The sequence below is a fragment of the Apostichopus japonicus genome, chromosome 22 (genome assembly GCF_037975245.1).
Source record: "Apostichopus japonicus isolate 1M-3 chromosome 22, ASM3797524v1, whole genome shotgun sequence".
NCBI lineage: Eukaryota > Metazoa > Echinodermata > Holothuroidea > Aspidochirotida > Stichopodidae > Apostichopus > Apostichopus japonicus.
The window spans coordinates 11,337,812-11,356,578 of NC_092582.1; the positions used below are offsets into that span (position 1 = coordinate 11,337,812).

General features: G+C 36.4%; 1 protein-coding gene across 1 annotated transcript in view; it reads right to left on the minus strand.

Annotated features, from left to right (window-relative positions):
* Nucleotides 1-1,993: 1,993 nt before the first annotated feature.
* The window catches only part of LOC139964081 (uncharacterized), a 73,943-nt gene continuing 57,169 nt past the window's right edge, over nt 1,994-18,767 (minus strand). The window contains exons 45-59 of the mRNA XM_071965432.1: nt 17,888-18,133; nt 17,165-17,299; nt 16,049-16,174; nt 15,008-15,127; nt 14,630-14,745; nt 13,579-13,816; nt 12,897-13,028; nt 11,400-11,528; nt 10,840-10,967; nt 10,389-10,629; nt 9,388-9,472; nt 8,930-9,018; nt 7,592-7,983; nt 5,714-5,809; nt 1,994-3,892 (exon numbers count right to left, since the gene is read on the minus strand). Coding sequence (XP_071821533.1) covers nt 3,818-3,892; nt 5,714-5,809; nt 7,592-7,983; nt 8,930-9,018; nt 9,388-9,472; nt 10,389-10,629; nt 10,840-10,967; nt 11,400-11,528; nt 12,897-13,028; nt 13,579-13,816; nt 14,630-14,745; nt 15,008-15,127; nt 16,049-16,174; nt 17,165-17,299; nt 17,888-18,133 — 2,348 coding nt within the window. The 3' untranslated portion in view covers nt 1,994-3,817. The remainder of the gene's footprint in view (nt 3,893-5,713; nt 5,810-7,591; nt 7,984-8,929; nt 9,019-9,387; nt 9,473-10,388; nt 10,630-10,839; nt 10,968-11,399; nt 11,529-12,896; nt 13,029-13,578; nt 13,817-14,629; nt 14,746-15,007; nt 15,128-16,048; nt 16,175-17,164; nt 17,300-17,887; nt 18,134-18,767) is intronic.

Sequence of the window (18,767 nt, forward strand, 5' to 3'; positions counted from 1 at the left end):
GCGCGGCGGGGGTGCAGGCCCTAATTCGCCATTACTAATGTAAAAGAGAGTTTTGACATAATTGGACCTCCATGCTTTTTATACATCTACATGAGACATGTCGTTGTTTACATTAGCATCCCGCGGTATACTGCGCAATTTTAACGGACCGTACGGTACATGATGGCATGCGATGTAATAACCGATGCTTGCTTATATGATATTGACATGAACACGTTGAACGCGCGCTTTGCGGGCGAAAATTTTTGGTTATTTTTTCAGGCAAGTCGGACAGTTTTGAGGCTTTTCATCCTGGAACGCCATTTTCATGCTCACTGATATGATGTGATATCTGCTGTTTGCGTTACAAATTCGAACAGGCGCGTAGCGAGGAATTTGCCAAGGGAGGGGCGAAGCCTGTAGGCAAATTATCTAAGCGTAGCGCCATCATAGGTTGGCGCGAAGCGTACAAGAAAATTTTGGCCGAAATGCCTCCCAGATCGCTGGAAATGGCACTACCCAGGACCATTTGTTAGCGCGAAGCGTACAAGCAAATTTTGGCCGAAAATGTCTCCCAGATCGCTGGAAATGACACTTCCCAGGCCTTGTAAGTTGCCTCTAAGCACTTTCTATTTTGAAATTACTTAGCGATATCATTTAAAAAATGCTGAATGGGGGGGGGGGCGGGCGGTCGCCCCCATCCCAAAATGCGTCATGTTCCCCGACGACACGGTCTAGTTCGAGACTAGCCACAGTTGGTTTCATATTCTGTACACGCGTTATGATAGACCATATATAGTATATATATAGATCATTAGTGAGAGAGGAAAATGGAAACGTCAAAAAATGGAGTTGTCGGTGTAAGGGGTAAGGTGAGTCACACTTTTACGAAATCATTGATCCGTCACTGGCTACCCTTCAGCGCTGTAATGATGTCACTGTTCCTCTTTCTCTTCCCGGTGTCTTCGCGTTTTGCTTTTACTCCCTCTTTTTCTCCTTTTTCTCTCTTTCTTCTTTTTCTTTTCCCTTCCTTCCTCTCCTTCTCCTCTTTTTTCCCCTCTTTTTTCCTTTTTTCTTCTCTTTTTTTCTCTTCTCTTTTTCTCACCCGGGGGGCGCGCGCCCCCAACGCCCCCCTGGATACGCACCTGGTCATTTCAGGCCCAGATTTGATAACTTTGTAACCTTACGTAGGGTGGGTGGCGCCCTTTTGGTTTCATGGTTATAATAGTTGTATTATAATCTCGTTTATCAATGAATAAAAAATCAACTTTATATCTTCTTGGCATTTCATGTAAATTTTAAATGACTAAACTTTCATGGAATACCACTTTTGCAGCGAGAGAAACGTATATGCTGAATCCTTTCCATAGACATCCTAAACGAAATTGGAATACTAATTTTTGCTCGAATTTGACAATTTGTTTGTAACTAGGTACAACCTGTCAATGTAAGTTACTGTACTGTAAATTAAATATTGAACAGATGCATGAGTTAAATGTCATAATGATGCAAAGCTAAGTAGCCGCCAAAATACCACAATAGATGATCACAAAATAAAGCTATTCAAATATAATAATTTATTTATTCATTTTAGTCGAAAATTAATTACTACATCTCATCCTTCCTGCATGTAACTCATTGTGACAATGTTCTTACTTCGTTAAATGTACTGAAATACAGGAAATAAATAAGGAAAAGGAAAGGAAAGGAAAATGAAAGGAAGTAACTTGAAATATTTCAAAAATAAGCCTGATTTAATTTATAGTACGTTGTATAGTGTTTGTAGGCAATTTAATAATGGTAACATATAGGAAGTTATTATGCCTCCCCATTTTATTTTTTCAATAATTATACTATTAAGTTTTGTTCATAATTTATAAAAGATAACAATATTTCTTCCAGACATTTCTCTTAAAACAAACAAACGCTATTTACATGATGATAATCAAATTTATATAAACAAATCTTTGTTTCATTTACGAAAACATAAAAATGAAAGCAACGCGTCTCTGAGCCAGACTGGATACAGAGATTAAATCAAAATATTTAACCTTTTCAAGAAAGTCTCCCCAGATGTGAGCCAGGGCACGAAAAACTTAACAACTTGATCCAACCAGCTCTCCACACCAATCCCCTTATACTTTGCGACCAAACCACGTGATCATGACGGTGTTTCGTCACGTGATGTTTCACGAGGTTTCGAAAGAGAGTTAGTGTAGTGGAGAGTACAGTAACTTAGCGTACTGTGGTGTATAAATATATAGCTGCAATGGCTGAAACCACAGCTGCCATGTTTGAATTACTTTCTTCAAGAGCAATTTTTTCCCACATATAGTCTCGACGAAACCAGCTAAAATGTTTAAAGTCGAATCAGGAAACTTCGTTTATATATATAATTCCCAGGGAGTCTCCTACCTTGTTATGTCTTTTTAAGACTTTATAGGAGATTTCCTTTCCCATTGTACACAATTGGCGATAAAACAAACACATAAATAAATGAATATATATTCTCGAGGCACTTACACGAACTGTTTCATCGATTTACCGGAATTACATACACCGTAAAGTCTTTTACAAATGATAAATCTATTTCTGGTTGGTGGAAAGTCATCAAAGTAACGATATGATCACGAAGTTGAATTGATAAAACTAAACCACAGAGCAAAATCAAAGATTTCATCATTAACCTTTGACCTTTAAAGGAACGCTGTTTTTTGGGGGGTTTTTTCATCGTGAAGTTACCATATGCTACTTATATACTTCTAGGGCCTACCATCTTGGGTCAGAGATGGAGGCGAGATCTTCAAAATGTGCAGTGTAAACTATGTATCCTTAATCATTCTTTTCTTTATTGCATAGTAACTTAATTCATTTAGCATAATATAGTTTTACATATAACTTAAACATAGGCCTTTGTCCCTATCCTAAAATGTATCAGCTGTAAAAGAAAGAAAATATGGAAAAAAGTACGAAAGACGAAAGAAAGAAAGAAAAAGTCTGATATTTAACTATTAATCGTGTTACATAAGCTTCCTTCTACCCGCTGCCACAGAAGTTTGGAACGCCGTCCCAAAAATTCTGTAATTTACAAATGCGATTAATATTCCTCTACAGCGATCAGAGTTTCTTCTACCATAAACAGTGGTACAGTCCACAGCCTCTACGTAAAGTTATCAGATTTCAATGGTCCAACAATTAATTTAAGCAGATGGCGTAGGCACAACCTATAATTATTCAAATAACTAAGTAATTGGAAACTTCGTTCAAGTTTAAGCTGCATTTTTGAGTTATTTGTATCGTCATATTACTTTGGCCAAGCCTTGTTATACCCACTCACGTTGAGATACATCGCATATCCATTGAGGAAACAGATGTGGATTTTTGCCAACACTTATTTAACTTTTTAAAAGCAAGTCTCTAACTAATTGGAAAATCTCACAAATTTAATGAAATGCTCATGATGGTTTTTTGTTGTCTGCTTTCATAGCGCGCTCCTGGTGAAATGTTGGTAGCCTAAAGTAACATTTTTTGTGTGTAATAATCTGCTCATTAACGTTTACAATATTCATGATTTGAATTTTTTTTGTTATCAATTCGACATGTTTCCAGAAGCAGCTTCACACTTGCATCGTATGTAAAAATAAACATGAAAATGATTGCATAAAAAGTTAATATAATATGATAGGAAGACAAAAGAATATTGAATATCTGGCTAAATAGAAACAACTTATGGTTATTTTGTTCGAAACTCTTTCGAGGTCACTGTTGAGATATTCGAAAGGGAATGGGGAGGCTGCGGGCGGGGGGAGGGGGGCGGTGTTGTCGACTTCGTACGCTGTTACTTTGCATATGGTTTGATTCTTGGCCGTGGAAATATGGACTGTTCTTCAACAACTTGACCGCTCTTAGACTTCTGTAACAAAACAATAACATGCACAGAATAACATTTAGAGTCAAATTTATAGATAGATATTAGAGTTAATTAGTTTTACAGAGTGATATCTTTGGTTAAGATATTAAGGGTAACCAAAAACAAAGCAATGTCCATGCAGGTTAAGCTTAAAACGGATAATCCGCCGTGGTCTGTCTATGTCTGAATAAGTTGTTATGCTTACTACAAACACTCAACCAAGTGTCCTTTTGAACTGAAAATTTAACATGTTTTTAGTTATGTTTTGAACGCATATGGCAACATTAACTGACTTTATATATACTAACAACTCTAGTGTTGTATGTTGAAAAAAAAACTTCCGGTAGTTTATGACTCTACATTGTTTTAGTCACAATGATAATGGATATATTGATAAATATAAAGTTATAACATGATATGGTTTTTTCATTAGTGTTACAGGTTGTATCTACAGCCATACATCCATGGTATGCAACTCTTGTTATGCAAATCAGTATATGCTTGCCTTTGTATTTTATGCATGCTTTAAATTACTCCTTTGTATCTTTTGTAATCTGTTTTGTACGTGCCGTTTACATGGTAAGAAAAGAGGGCAGAGAGGGGAAGGTGGTGGTTGGAAGACGGACACAACAATACTGAATGCAATAAACACATGGTCGCGTATATATCTAAGGAAGACACTTTCTTCCTAACATAGGAATGATTTCTTGAACATTAATTGAGAACATTATTAAGTAACTTTTATGAAATAGAGCACTGAGTTATAATGTAAAGATCAGGTTTACCACGCTGGATTAACCAAGCGTAACCAGGATTATGTAAACTAACGTAGACAATAACCAGGATAATGTTAGCAAATTGTTAACCAGGAAATTTTCAACAGGTTGTTTTTAGAGTGTAATATTAGTATCGTTTCATCAATGTGAAAACATACGTACAACCTCGAAAATAACTGATTTGGTTAATTTATCATAATTTCAAATATCATAACCCACCCTCATATCACAGACAACAGTTATTTTTTTCATATCATAATTGAAAGGATTACTACTATTTTAGAAATTAGAATCGGACCGGAAGAACTAGTTATTAATTGGTTATCATAAAGCCGCCATCTTGTTGTAACATTTGTATCAAGAAGAAGTAACTACATATAGCGTGTTATACGTATATGGATGTACATGGTAAGTCATTAGTAGTAGCATATGGTATATGTTATAGACGTATATATGAAATGTAACCAATTGATTGAAGTCTGTATACTTCCGTGAATGTTGTGTTGTAACTATGAAACGGACCAAGTTGAATGTTATTTGCATATCATTTGAGAACCTCTATATCTCCAGAACAAAATACATAAATTATTGTGGTCAACAAATTGTAAGGTCACGTGTTTTCTTTGTCTTATTTCCATTTGTCAATATACAAACAAACAAATAAACAACCAAACTAAAATACAATATGGGTTTCTTTCACAGTCACATTTTAATTGATTTTCCTGGAAGTAGAAATAAGTTGATGCAATGTCAATAAGTAAACATTTTGTTTTTGTTTTCTCATAACATTTTATTTTCAAAGTTGGTCTTATGCATACAAGTAACTGCTGTGACGTCATATAAACTAACTGACAAGGTTCCAATTAATTTTTTTATGTGCCATACATTTGTTATATGTGGTGTTTATTCGTAAAAGAGTCATAAACTGTGACCTAAAGTTTATCATTTTGATCAGCACACCAGCCCAACCCACCTACCCCACCCCCACCCTACCCCACCCCACCAAAAAAAAAAGAGAGAAAAACGAAGAAAATGTAGGTAGACTTACCCCTTTTCTGACAGATTCTAAGCCATCGGCTATGTATGCTGATTGGCCGTAGCCGGAAGTTCCTGCAAACTGTCTCCTCATTTCTTCAGATTGTTTCTAATATATGAACAATTGTAAATGTATTGTTAAACAGAAGAAAGACAAATATGAAGAACCGCGCCAATTGAATATTGCAATAGTCTGAGGTTGATACTCACTTTCCCAGCATGGACATGGGAGTGGGATAGGGTGTGGTTGGTGGGGGGGGGGGGGCTGTACATGAAATAACCATGCTAACAATCTTTATGTGCTCTTTACGTTCTCATTCGTGAACCTAAAAATCGTTATGAAGTTAGTTTTCAGGCTGATATAAAATGGCCAACAAAATGTGACTTTTTACTTTATTAACCAAACAAGCTACAACGACGAGGTTTGAGGAGCTAATATTGGACATTTCTGAACTGTTATGTGTATAAATATGAATGATTTGAAACAGCCACTATCCATTCTAACTAGATGCAAATATAATGTGTAAAAGTAAGTTGGCCTGACTTTTCGATCCTAGCAGGATCTTCTTCAGAGGCTAAATGACAAGTAACAGTAACAGAAGGGACAAAAACACAGAATACAGACAGGTTAATGAGCATGGTGAACACAAAGAGAAAGATGTAAGGGGATTAGTAGACAAGGGATGGAGAGAAGAAAGAAAGAAAGAAACAGGGGAAGGGGAGAGGTAGGAGATAAACAGTGGAGGGACAAAGAGAGGATTAAGGGAAGGGGGTAGGGAATAAACTGGAGAAGGACAAAGACAGAAAGGTGTGGAGAAAAAAGGATGGAAGAGAGCTATGAGAAGAGGAGTGATGGGGGGGGGGACAATGGGAGAAGGAGGGGGGACCGAAGAAAAGTTAGTCATGTCCTTCCTGAATGTTGAGCTCATGAGGTTGAATGGTGTCAAGGCGTTGCATCCACAGCCTCTCTCTGCTGATTCTTACTAGTTCAGGACGGCTACCTAAGGAATCAACCCCCTGTAGGGACATGTCGTTAATGGTAAAGTTGGGAAGATTAAATTGTTCTCCAACTGGGATCTCAGTCTTCATGGTGTTGACTGTGGATCTGTGACCATAGAATCGCTTCTTGTGGGTGATTTTAGTTTCGCCAACATACTGGATGCCGTAAACTCTACAAGAGATCAGATATATGACATTAGTGGTGGTGCAAGTGATGTGACCCTTAGTCTTGTGTGTGAGTTGTATGCTGTAGCTGGTGATGGAATTGGATTCAACAATGTGTTGGCTACAGATGATGCATCTCGAAGTACGATTACATTTGAAAATACTATGCCGAATGGGTGTAGGGTTAGAAGTTAGGGGTGGAACATCAGCACGCACAAGAAGGTCACGTAGGTTGCGTGGTCATCTGTAGGCGATGATGGGTTTTTCAGGGACGGCTCGTTGGAGTCTATCTGAAGTAAGGAGAATGTTGTGGTTGTTAGAGGTGATTTGCTGAAGAGGGGAAGATTTGGGTGGAAAGTAACAACCAGTGGGAGCTTGTCGCAATCTCGTCCATTTTTGTTCTTCACTGCCAAAGTAAATGATCTGGATAGGGAGCGGACCCTCTGAATGGCTTCGCGCACCCTTTTGGCACTATGGCCCCTGGCAGTAAGGTGTTTTCCAAAGCATCTGTATGGCGAAAGAAAGAGGAATTGTTAGAGCAAATGCGACGAAGACGAAGTGCTTGACTGTAGGCAATTCCAGACTTGCAGTGACGGGGATGGCAGCTTGAAGAATGGAGATACGTGTGTGTGTCTGTGGGCTTGGTGGATAAGCAGTTTGCTAAGTTTTTTGTTTAATTTAGATGCAAATATAAAACAGAATGAGAATGAATGAAATGTTTTCTCACATTAACGTTCGGTAGTCTGCTTATGACTTCTGCCAAATGTTGTAATTTTTCAACTTCGTTACTCGTCACGCTGAGGGTATCTACACTGAGACTGTCTGTGTTTTCAGGTATCATATCTCCCACCGGTAAATCGCTGGTGGTCTTCGTTTTCTCCTTCTTCTTCTTCTCCTCCTTCTTTTTTCCCTTCTGTTTGCCTTGGATCCCAGTTACCAGGCCATACGAGGGTTGGATATTCGATATACTGCTTTCACTATCTGAGCTTGTAGTGCTACTGTCTGTCCTGTCACGACCGTGACGATATCGTTTGTAGCAGTAGAGTAAGAGAAGAACTAAGAGTAGTAAAAACAGGAATCCTCCCAGAGCAATAAAGGAGATGATAAGAGCAGATAATTCTAGAAACGGAAATGAAGAAAGAAAAAGAAACGATATTAAACAATATTACGAAAGCAATTGATGAAAACATGACGCACAAAGCTCTGACATGTTATATAGACCACTATGACACCATTGTAATGTCCTCTACCTTAATCCAGTTAAACGACCCTCCCAACAAGCCCCTCCTTCAAAATCATACTTTTGCCTTAAATTGAATGGATTACCTATAATCTAACATAATCATAGACACCCAATACACATATAGAACACAGTTACTACTGTAAATCTTACAGTTTTGTACCACAGTGAAAACTGGATCGTGCTATAATTCGATAGCATGTGCTATTAGGATTACAGTATACGAACTGAGGATATGTAATTCCAACAAATCCAATTGCTTGGGATTTGTTGGAATTAAACCTAATAGCACATGCTACCGATTTATCAGATTTTTCAGCACGATCCAGTTTTTACTGTGGTACAAAACTTTAGATTTACAGTAGTTACTGTAATCTCTGTGTGAATCGGCTGACATAGAACATTGGGTCAGCTTGTTCCTCAAAAGTAACGATTCTAAAAACCAATATGTCAATAAATGACTTTTAAATCTCCAGACTGAATGTGTTTGTAGTCAGAAATGGGTGCCTGGGGTTTATATACATATTAATGAACAATTTCTGTTTAGTTTTAAAGACAAAAACGGTTCAACAATTAGCTCTAACCTAATGAGTAGGCGTTGTTACCGTGCAATTACATCTCTCTATAATGCCTTATAACATTTTCATCTAATTTTATAGCACTGCATTGCTTTCTTAACAGTATGATTATTCCCGTTCACATGGATGGAGTTTATGGGAACAAGTGTATTGCAAGATACCCCGAAATGAATCGCCAAAACTACACAACAGTTACAAGAAATGAATTTGTCAAAGACTAAAGTTTCCACGTAATATATGTTATTACCATCTGTTGGTTCCTGTACTGTTGGTTCCTGTATTGTTGGTTCCTGTATTGTTCCTTCACAATATGTTCCAGTGTATCCATCGTCGCAACTAATAATAAAAACAAACAATGCGGGTTCTCATATATTAATATAAAATAAATAACAGTCGATCGAAAGTTATGAAAATAAACTCCTCACCTTACTTCCCTGTAAAGTAGTTCCACGGCATCTCCGACATAAAGAAGTCGGAATTGCAAACACCAAGTAGAAACTCTGAGAATTAATCGCAACATTCAAAGTAGGCCATAGACCTACAAAAATCTTGACAACTGTAGCATCTACATAATTTTTTCGTCAAATCCAGCTGGCCAGTTTGCTGCACGTTCTTTCTTAGAACTTCCTATGCCATTGTTAGAGATACATGATACTCTATATCAATACTTTTATATAACATTAAAGTTTTATTTAATAAACTTACTTGCACTCTATTTCGGTTTTGTTGAAAACTGTACAAGCCCCGTTTTGGTTACAACTGGAGCTTTCACATTCAATATGGCTGGCCCCTATGGGTTGAAAGAAAGATTAGTGAATTACACCTTAATTTACAAGTTCGTTGAAAAATGACCTTTTGCAAATATAAATAAATCTATATATATATATATATATATATATATATATATATATATATATATATATATATATATATATATATATATATATATATATATATATATATATATATATATCTATATATGTATATAGGCCTATATATATATATAAATATATATTTATATATATATATAACTATATATATATATCTATATATATATATAGTGATATATATATATATATACATATATATATATATATAGTTATATATGCGCGATGTATACGCGATATGGTTCGTACACAATGTGACAATTGCTTGGTATAATTCAAATTAAATATTACACGCGCATTTGAAACAATTACGAAATGTTTTCTCTAGTTAAACTTAATGGAAAGGAACGAAATAATCTGTAAGTCAATAGAGCAATTAATTATGGTTAGACACGTGTATAGAATACAGGCCTACTGTACATATAATTGCTGCAAGGGAGTCAAATTTATCTTTACCTTTTGCCATATTGATAGATATATATAATTGTTAGCTTATACAAAACAGTACGAAACTACTTTAAGAAGTTTAGTCTAACGGACACAGTTGTTTTCTCATTTGATATTAAACCTATAATGAAAAAACACCGGGCGAGTAGGTGGGGAGGAGGAGGAGGAGGAGGAGGAGGAGGAGGAGGAGGAGGAGGAGGAGGAGGAGGAGGAGGAGGAGGAGGAGGAGGAGGAGGAGGAGGAGGAGGAGGAGGAGGAGGAGGAGGAGGAGGAGGAGGAGGAGGAGGAGGAGGAGGAGGAGGAGGAGGAGGAGGAGGAGGAGGAGGAGGAGGAGAAGAGTAAAGAATGGCCAAATATTTATTTGTTGCTTACAATCAAAGAAATTTTCGTCTTCTTCCCATATGGTAATGCTGTTGACACTGTTGTCCATTACGTATTCATCATCTATAAGTATCGCTTCAAACTGACTGTCCAGTTCTTGACTTGAAACATTTGATGTTAGGGCATAGGATAGATACAATACAGAGAGGATGTTCCTGCCCTCTTGAAACTCCTTTACAGAACATGAAAATAAGTCCTGACCAAAATCAGTTTCTTGCAAGGTAAGATTAAGCTGTTGGAAAAGAAACAAAGATATTCTGTTTTAAACTACATCATGCAATGACAATTAGGGAAGCTCTTTATTGTATACCTGAACATGTGGGCTGAGGGGAGGTGTGTGCTGATAGTCCTATAATAACCAACTTTTACTTTACATGTATCTATTTAATTACTCTTGTGTAAAACAAAAGAAGATTCAAGTACAAAATTAAGATAGACTCACCAAAGTACAAACCCGGCTCTGAAGTTTGATGTATTCTTCCGAATTAGGATCATTGAGGGTCTCACTATAGAACACCTCAACACCGTTAACCTTTAATATATTCAAAGAACCCAGCATAACTATCAACTCTGTAAGAAATAAGTAAAATTTCAACTGTCACAAACGAAGATATAGATTAATCTCTGTTCCACCTAGCGTTCGGACGAATCGGACAATTTCGAAAGCAGTTTTTTTTTAAATTTTCGTTGATGTCATTTATTTGTCGATACTATTTGATAACGGATTTCTATATAGTAATTCAGTTCACTACCTTGTATTGGTCTAGTTCATTTCTAATAATGTAAAACTATTCCAAAAATGAGAAAATCACAAGTTAGATTTTTTTGTGACGATTAATAATGATAATATATAATGATATTTGACTTTTATGAAAGCTTCCCAAATACGGTGTGAAATCAGAAGTTGATAATGTAGAGTAACAGTTGTTGATGCATTGACTACAAACAGGGAGGTATTAGAGACCTCCCTGCTACATGTAATATCAACTTTTAAATCCTTACCGGTACATTTGCTGTCCACTTCGACGAAGCCATTTTCGACATCACATTCACAAGTGTAACGTCCCGGCTCATTTTTGCAAACGCGATTATCTTGACAGTCGTTTGTGTTTGAAATGCATTCGTCAATATCTGAAAGGAAGAGAAGTGAACATTTTCACCGTGATTGTATAACGTTCACTACCTAAGAAGTAGCAGTACGTACATACTGTAACATATTGGCATACATACATGATACATACATTATACGTACTGTATACTGTACGGTTTTACTATTTTATAAGATAATAATACTTCTCGTTCTCTGTACCTCGCATGTAGTAATCATCCAACCACAGAATTCATACTTAGTTTAGCGATTGCGCCGAAGCATAAAAAATCCTGGACAAGTTCATCCCTCTCCATCTTTGAAATGAAAATATATCCCGCAGTATATCACTTAGTCTCGCTTACGTCCGACAAGTGTTAACATAAGCTATATCACGTAATAAAAACACGTACGTGCGTATGTACGTAGGTCTACCTTCGCTATAATTATTACGTACTTACGTACGTATTATTACGTTCTTAGGTAATAATAACAATAAATGTGCTGTTACTTTCATATGAACATACATGGAGCTAATTAACGAAATAGCTCCATGGTATGAACAAGGGCACACTCAAAATTTGAATGCGAGCACCATGCATCATTCATACGTGATATAGATTCCAAAATTAACACACCAAAAATGAAAAGCAGGTTATAATTGTGTCAAAGTTTTCCCTATTGAACAATTGACCCACAGCTTCTGTCCCTTAGGCTAGGTAAATCAGTCACTTTGATTGATAAACCTTCGATCATTAACGAGTCATTCGTCACTCAACAAAAACGATCCGGTTAACGATTGTAATCTGCATTGATGGAAGTACCGTATAGTTTTAATGTTCTATAAAGTACGCGACTTGTTGTGTGAGTATAATGTACCAAGTAAGAGTACAATGCCCTGGGTACCAGAATAAAGTCCCGAACATGAGTACATGATTGCTGACATTTCTGAGTACGAGTATATACGAGTACAAACCCCTGACTACGAATGTGAGTACAATGCCCAATATGTGAGTACAATGCCCAATATGTGAGTACAATGCCCAATATGTGAGTAAAATGCCCAATGTGTGTGTGTAAAATGCCCTGGGTATGAGTACAATGTACTGGGTGTGAGCACAATGCCCTAGGTATATGAGTGCAATGCCCTGGGTATGAGTACAATATCCTGGGTGTGAGTACAATGCCCTGGGTATATTAGTACAATGCCCTGGGTATGAGTACAATGAACTGGGTGTGAGTACAATGCCCTTGGTATGAGCGTAAAGTCCAGAGCATGAGTACATGATTGTTGACTTTTCTGAGTACGAGTATATACGAGTACAAACCCATCATTACGAGTATGAACATCTAATATACAAGAAAAAAGAATTTGTGTCCAAAGGTTTTTTTTCTTCATAAATGATAATTACCCGTGCACGTCACGAGTCCGTCCCCGCTCCAGCCATCTTTACATGTACAAGTATAAAATGGGTCTTCACTGGAGGACGTACAAACAGAGTTCGGTACGCACGTGTCTGTTTGATCTATACACGGGTCCGGCACTAATTAACGCAACAAACAGAAACAAAAAAGAGAACAAAGAAACACAGAATTAGAAATTGATAATACAACGAATATTATAATTATGAAGGTATCTTAAAGGGAAAACATACTGATAAAATGACCACAATTATTTCTAGAAAATATGACAGATTTGCAACGATATGACCAGAATTCTTTAAGAATTTACGAAGCATTTTTTTAATCTGACGGATCTTGGAAAATCTGCTTATTATATTTACAGTCTTGAGAGGTATAACATTATTGTCCCTTCTGTCATCTCAAGTGATGTTTGGGTTCATTTTGCAGTTCAGGTATATTATATATATATATATATATATATATATTACATATATATAATATATTATATATGTGTATTATAATAATAATAATATGGCGGGACAGACCGATAATTGGAGTAAAGTAGCACATACATAGATGACGTATATATAGCTAAGCATGCCTATGGGGTTCTGATCACCCTAACGTTTATTTAATGTCCACTCTTAAATCTGTATAATCAAGATAAATTAAGATAATAAAATAATTTACCATAATCTCCAACGGTAAATGACTTCGGAAAGACCACATTGTCTGGTGGTACCTCGTTGTTATCCGTCCCTGTAAGATTTGTCAGGAATGTGTCGAGAATGTCGATATCGGCCGGATTTGTACCAGGTGAAAACTCCAAGGAAAAAGTATAGTAGACCGTGTCGCCCATAAAGACTTGTTTAACCACCGATATACCAGTGTAATCAGGTAGGGGAGCATTTTCAAAGAACATGTTCATCTTGAAGAAAAAAAACAAAACAAACAAGGTATAAAATTAGTTGGTGTAAGAAATATATAGACATCTGTCTAGACCTTTCCTTATTTTTCTCTCTAAAAATAGTTTTAAATATAAATAACCTATAAAAGACAGTTCATAAAAAAGTTTTGTAAACTATGGTTTGTGAAACATATAAACGTGACTGTAAAAGCTCAAGGTGTGGGATGTACGCCCCTCCCCTCCACCTCCCCTCCCCTCCTCTCCCCCTCCACCTCCCCTCCTCTCCCCCTCCACCTCCCCTCCTCTCCACCTCCCCTCCTCTCCCCCTCCACCTCCCCTCCTCTCCCCCTCTCCTACCATTCTTTCCAATCTCTCACAAAATAGCCAAAAGTAGTTATTTTCATAATATTGCGTTTATATTATTATGATAGACCTACCTATTGTCTAAATATGTCTCAAAATGCACTATTTGACGTCAAACATTTGATTTTTTTTTAATTCCGGGAAGAACCCACAGACCCACTAAATTGGAGCCAACCGAACCATTGCCACAACACATCTCTTATAAAACCTTGGAACCTGCCCCTGTGGTTATATCTTTGATTCGCAAACACGAGACGAAAACAAGGGTGCCAAGTTTGAGCTTACAAAAAGCATTTAAAAATTAAAAGAAAAAACACATAAATAAATAAATACATTACACTGACCTAAAATTTTATGGACTGAATGATTATTTACTAATACGCCTTCTTTGACAGTGGTAATATTTTTGTTTTGAGAGAAATAAAGGAGTTATATTTCTAAAAGAAAGAAAGAATAAAACAATACACTTACGTCTTCGAGAACGTCTTCTCTGTATAACTCCAGGTTGTCTCCTTCGAAGTATGAAGCATACACAGCAATACCTTGTACGACACTAAAGTTACCTGCGAGTGTCTCGTATACTGTTTCTATAGATATATATAAACAAGAAACACAATGTTGAGCCAGCTAGTAAATATAACCTAGGGTATATATTGTTATAGCTCTCCTTAAATACTGGATACTATATATATATATATATATATATATATATATATATATATATATATATATATATAGCAAGCATAAGCACTTACAACTCTGCAATTATATCAATTTACATAATGATTAGCCACAGATATTATCTGTGAAAAATCAAATAAATCAAATCAAATCAAATTAGAAACAAACCTTCACAGGTTCCACTGATCTCTTGATAACCAGCAAGACAGATACAACTGTAACTTCCTACAGAGTTAATGCAACGAGTATTCTCTTCCTCGCATGGTAATTGTTCACACTCATCGATATCTGTGTCAAGACAAAAAATCATAATAGTAAGGCATAAATAATTCAAAGAAGGAATTGTTGTTGACAGTCTAATGTTGGCTTCGGAAACCAAACAATCAAGTAAAATACAAGCTGTGTTATTTTATTCCCATGGCTGCAGTAAAGACCATATTAAGGATGGCTATACTCTTATCAGATAAGCCCAGAATTTTCTATTATAGGCCATCTTTTGATGATCCTTCCTTCACCTATACCCCCTACCTGCCCCCAGCCTTAGTCCTGCCTACCCCTGTTTACCTTTGGACGAGGCCTTGACGTCGGGCCTATGAGATATAAGTAATCATTTATCAGGAAAGGAACGAGACACATGTTACTCCCTTTTTGTAATCTATAAAATTTGACAACAAATTATGTATTCAAAATCATGTGAAAACTTTCCCCACCACTGATATGCAGTATTGATGTTAGTATAGCAGTATGATGAACGTAGGAACTAAAATAATCTTAATTCTGTTCTCAGCATACTTATAGTTTTGTGAACCAATTAGTTACCTATATAGTAATAAAGAGACACAATGCGATATCACAGGTAAATGTACGAAGTAACTTGGTTATTCTAGCTATCACAAGAAATGTTAAATAATCTAAGATTAAAATATCATTTCGAGCGTGTCAAAGGTCATTTGTTTTATACTCAAAGCATCAAATACATAAGAAAGTCAAGTACCGTAATCATGTGACTTCTTTAATATAAAACATCGATAAAACGGAACCCCATGCTTTTTAATTTTTTAATTGTTCCCTCACCCACCGAGACGTGGGATTATCTGAAATGTATAGTTACACTTCAACCTCTGAGAAATAACGAGAATGCAAACGTTTTTAGGAAGTTCTAAGTATAGGATAAAATATGATGACCAAGAGAGATGATTTATTAATTACCTCGACATTCGGAAGAATCAAGTACGAAACCTTCCTTACACCTGCAGGTAAACTGTGGGTCCAGATCGACACATTCTTGCGATTCCCTGTTACAATCATCTGTCCCTAATTCACACTCATTTACATCTGTTTCCAAAATGGAAAGAAAGAGAGAGAGATGGAGAGGGAGTGAGCGAGGGAAAGTGAAATGCTGACAAGGATTGCACGTGAAAGGAGACTTCACCTCCTTCTTGCATTACAGCAGGCGCGCAGCCAAGGGGGGGGGGGGGCAGCCGCCCCCCTTGGGCATATATATATATTTTTTTAGTATATTTTTATGATATCGCTAGTAATTTCAAAAGAGAAAATGCTAAGATGCAACTTACAAGGCCTGGGAAGTGCCATTTCCAGCCATCTGGGAGGCATTTTCCGCCAAAATTTTCTTGTACGCTTCACGCCAACTATGGTGGCGCTACGCTTAGATAGTTTGCAATGCCGATTCTACAGTTTCGCCCCTCCCTTGGCAAATTCCTCGCTACGCGCCTGTTGCATTAGGACATAATATATTGGACAAGCTCATGAAGCTGAGCTTCTGCACCGTAATGAGAGCTTTTGCAACGCAAATTCTGACCTTAATTTATTCTGAAACTGGTGAGGTACGTTCCTTTTAGATGGATAATTATATCGCAGAAAGTTTTAATCCATAGTGCTCAACAGTATATCAGATGTTACTTGCAGTACTTAGCATTTCTCAATATACCTTACCATCATTATTAGCTATATCCCACAAAGTTTGGTTGATTTCCTATACCGGCCGTTTTTTGATATTATTTAAGAAGAAAGTAGTAGAATTGGCCGGTTATATAACGTATTTTGCTGAGAGGCATAAGCCCCCATAGAGTCCAAATTAGAGGAGGGCGTGTTTGAAGTGTTTTCCATGCACTCCAGTTACCCATATCCCCCTCAACCACCACGCACAGCTGTAGCGTCACCACAAGCCCTATATACAGCATCACGTTTCAAATGTTAAACATATCTCAAATAATGGACTGAAATAATTTATTCAGATTCCAATCTCTCTTCATGAAAAGAAGAAGAAGAAGAAGTAGTAAGTTTAAGGTTCAACATGACACTTACTCTCGCATTTTCTTCCTGGTAGTTCTCCAGAGACTGTTTGGTAGCCATCTTGACACGTACAAGTGTAACTCCCTTGGTTATTTCCACAAGTCGCTAGTTTACTGCAGTCATTGTCTCCTAGACATTCATCCACGTCTGGATAAAGAAAACCCCATAAAACACAACGATAAAGCAATCAAAGTATCTTCTGTTTTTTAACGCAGTACGCAGGTTGAAAGTACACAATGATTGTCAGGCTTCGCTGTTTTGTTTAAATTTCTATAATAACACAAATTAACAGACAGGAATTCAATAACGCTTTACAGTATATCATTGAAGATAATACTTCATAATGTGTGACGTCACTATAGGGTTATTACAAATTTGAGTTTTTATTTCTGAACGGTTTTTCAAATATAGCCCATAGCTATAGCAACATATCGTTGCTATAGCTACAATGCATATACATTTTATCCTTCACCTTTTTAACAACTCTTGAGTTCAGGTCTTTTCAACTTAATGAAAATCTGGCTGTCTAAGAAAATTGAGGTTTCTCTGTCTTGGAAAGATTGGAAATTAGGTTTGCTAAAGCACTTCCTTACGCAAAACTTTTGAGATTATTTCAAGATGGAAAAAAAATCGGAATAAAATATTCACGTTATGAAGAATAAATGAAATTAGTTCTGGCGCTAAATTATCTAGATGATGCCAAGAGAGTGATTTCATAACCATTTGCATATATACCTGTACAGTTGTACCCGTCTCCAGTAAATCCTGGATTGCAATCACAAGTGTAATTACCGATGTTGTTATTACATTGCGCATCGCTGTGACATGTATCGACGTTTTCTGCGCACTCATCAATATCTGCGCAGGCGCTTGCACCCGCGTCACTACGGTAACCAGGGATACATTCACATCGGTATGATCCAGGTACATTCACACACTCACTGTTCGCATGACATGTATTTGATGAGCACTCGTTAATATCTGAGAAAATTAAAAGAAATAATAATAATAACAACAACTACAGTAACAACAACAATAATAATATTAACAGTAACAACAATAATAATAATAAAAATAACAACAATAAAAATAAAAATAACAACAACAGTAACAATTACAAAGGAGATCCACATCCACCCACACATGTTTTAAGCCTATAGACGAAAAGTTTGTTTTTATGTTATGCGCCTCTGGACGTCTGGGTATGGATCTCTCTTTTTCAATCGTTTGTTAAATCAGTTTGATGTAACTAATTGAAAAAGTGATAAGAATTAAAAAAAAAACTTTTTCTTCGTCGTAAATTAAATTTTCATGTCTTTCCTTTTGTTTTCACAACATAACAAATAGCATGAAGTAGTAGTGAATAATACATGAAGTGAACACACAGAAAAATAGACCAATCAAAAAATACTATAGAGCAAACTACACAATTACATACAGAAAGGACAGTAAGACCATAACAATAACAATATTTAAATTTACAGGTAAAAAAAGTAAAAAAACAAAAATAAAATAAGATAATAATAATAAAAAAATAATAATAATAATTAAAAAAATAATCATAATAATAAATAAAAATAGTAGACACTTATTTATGCGCAAGATGAGGAGAGTT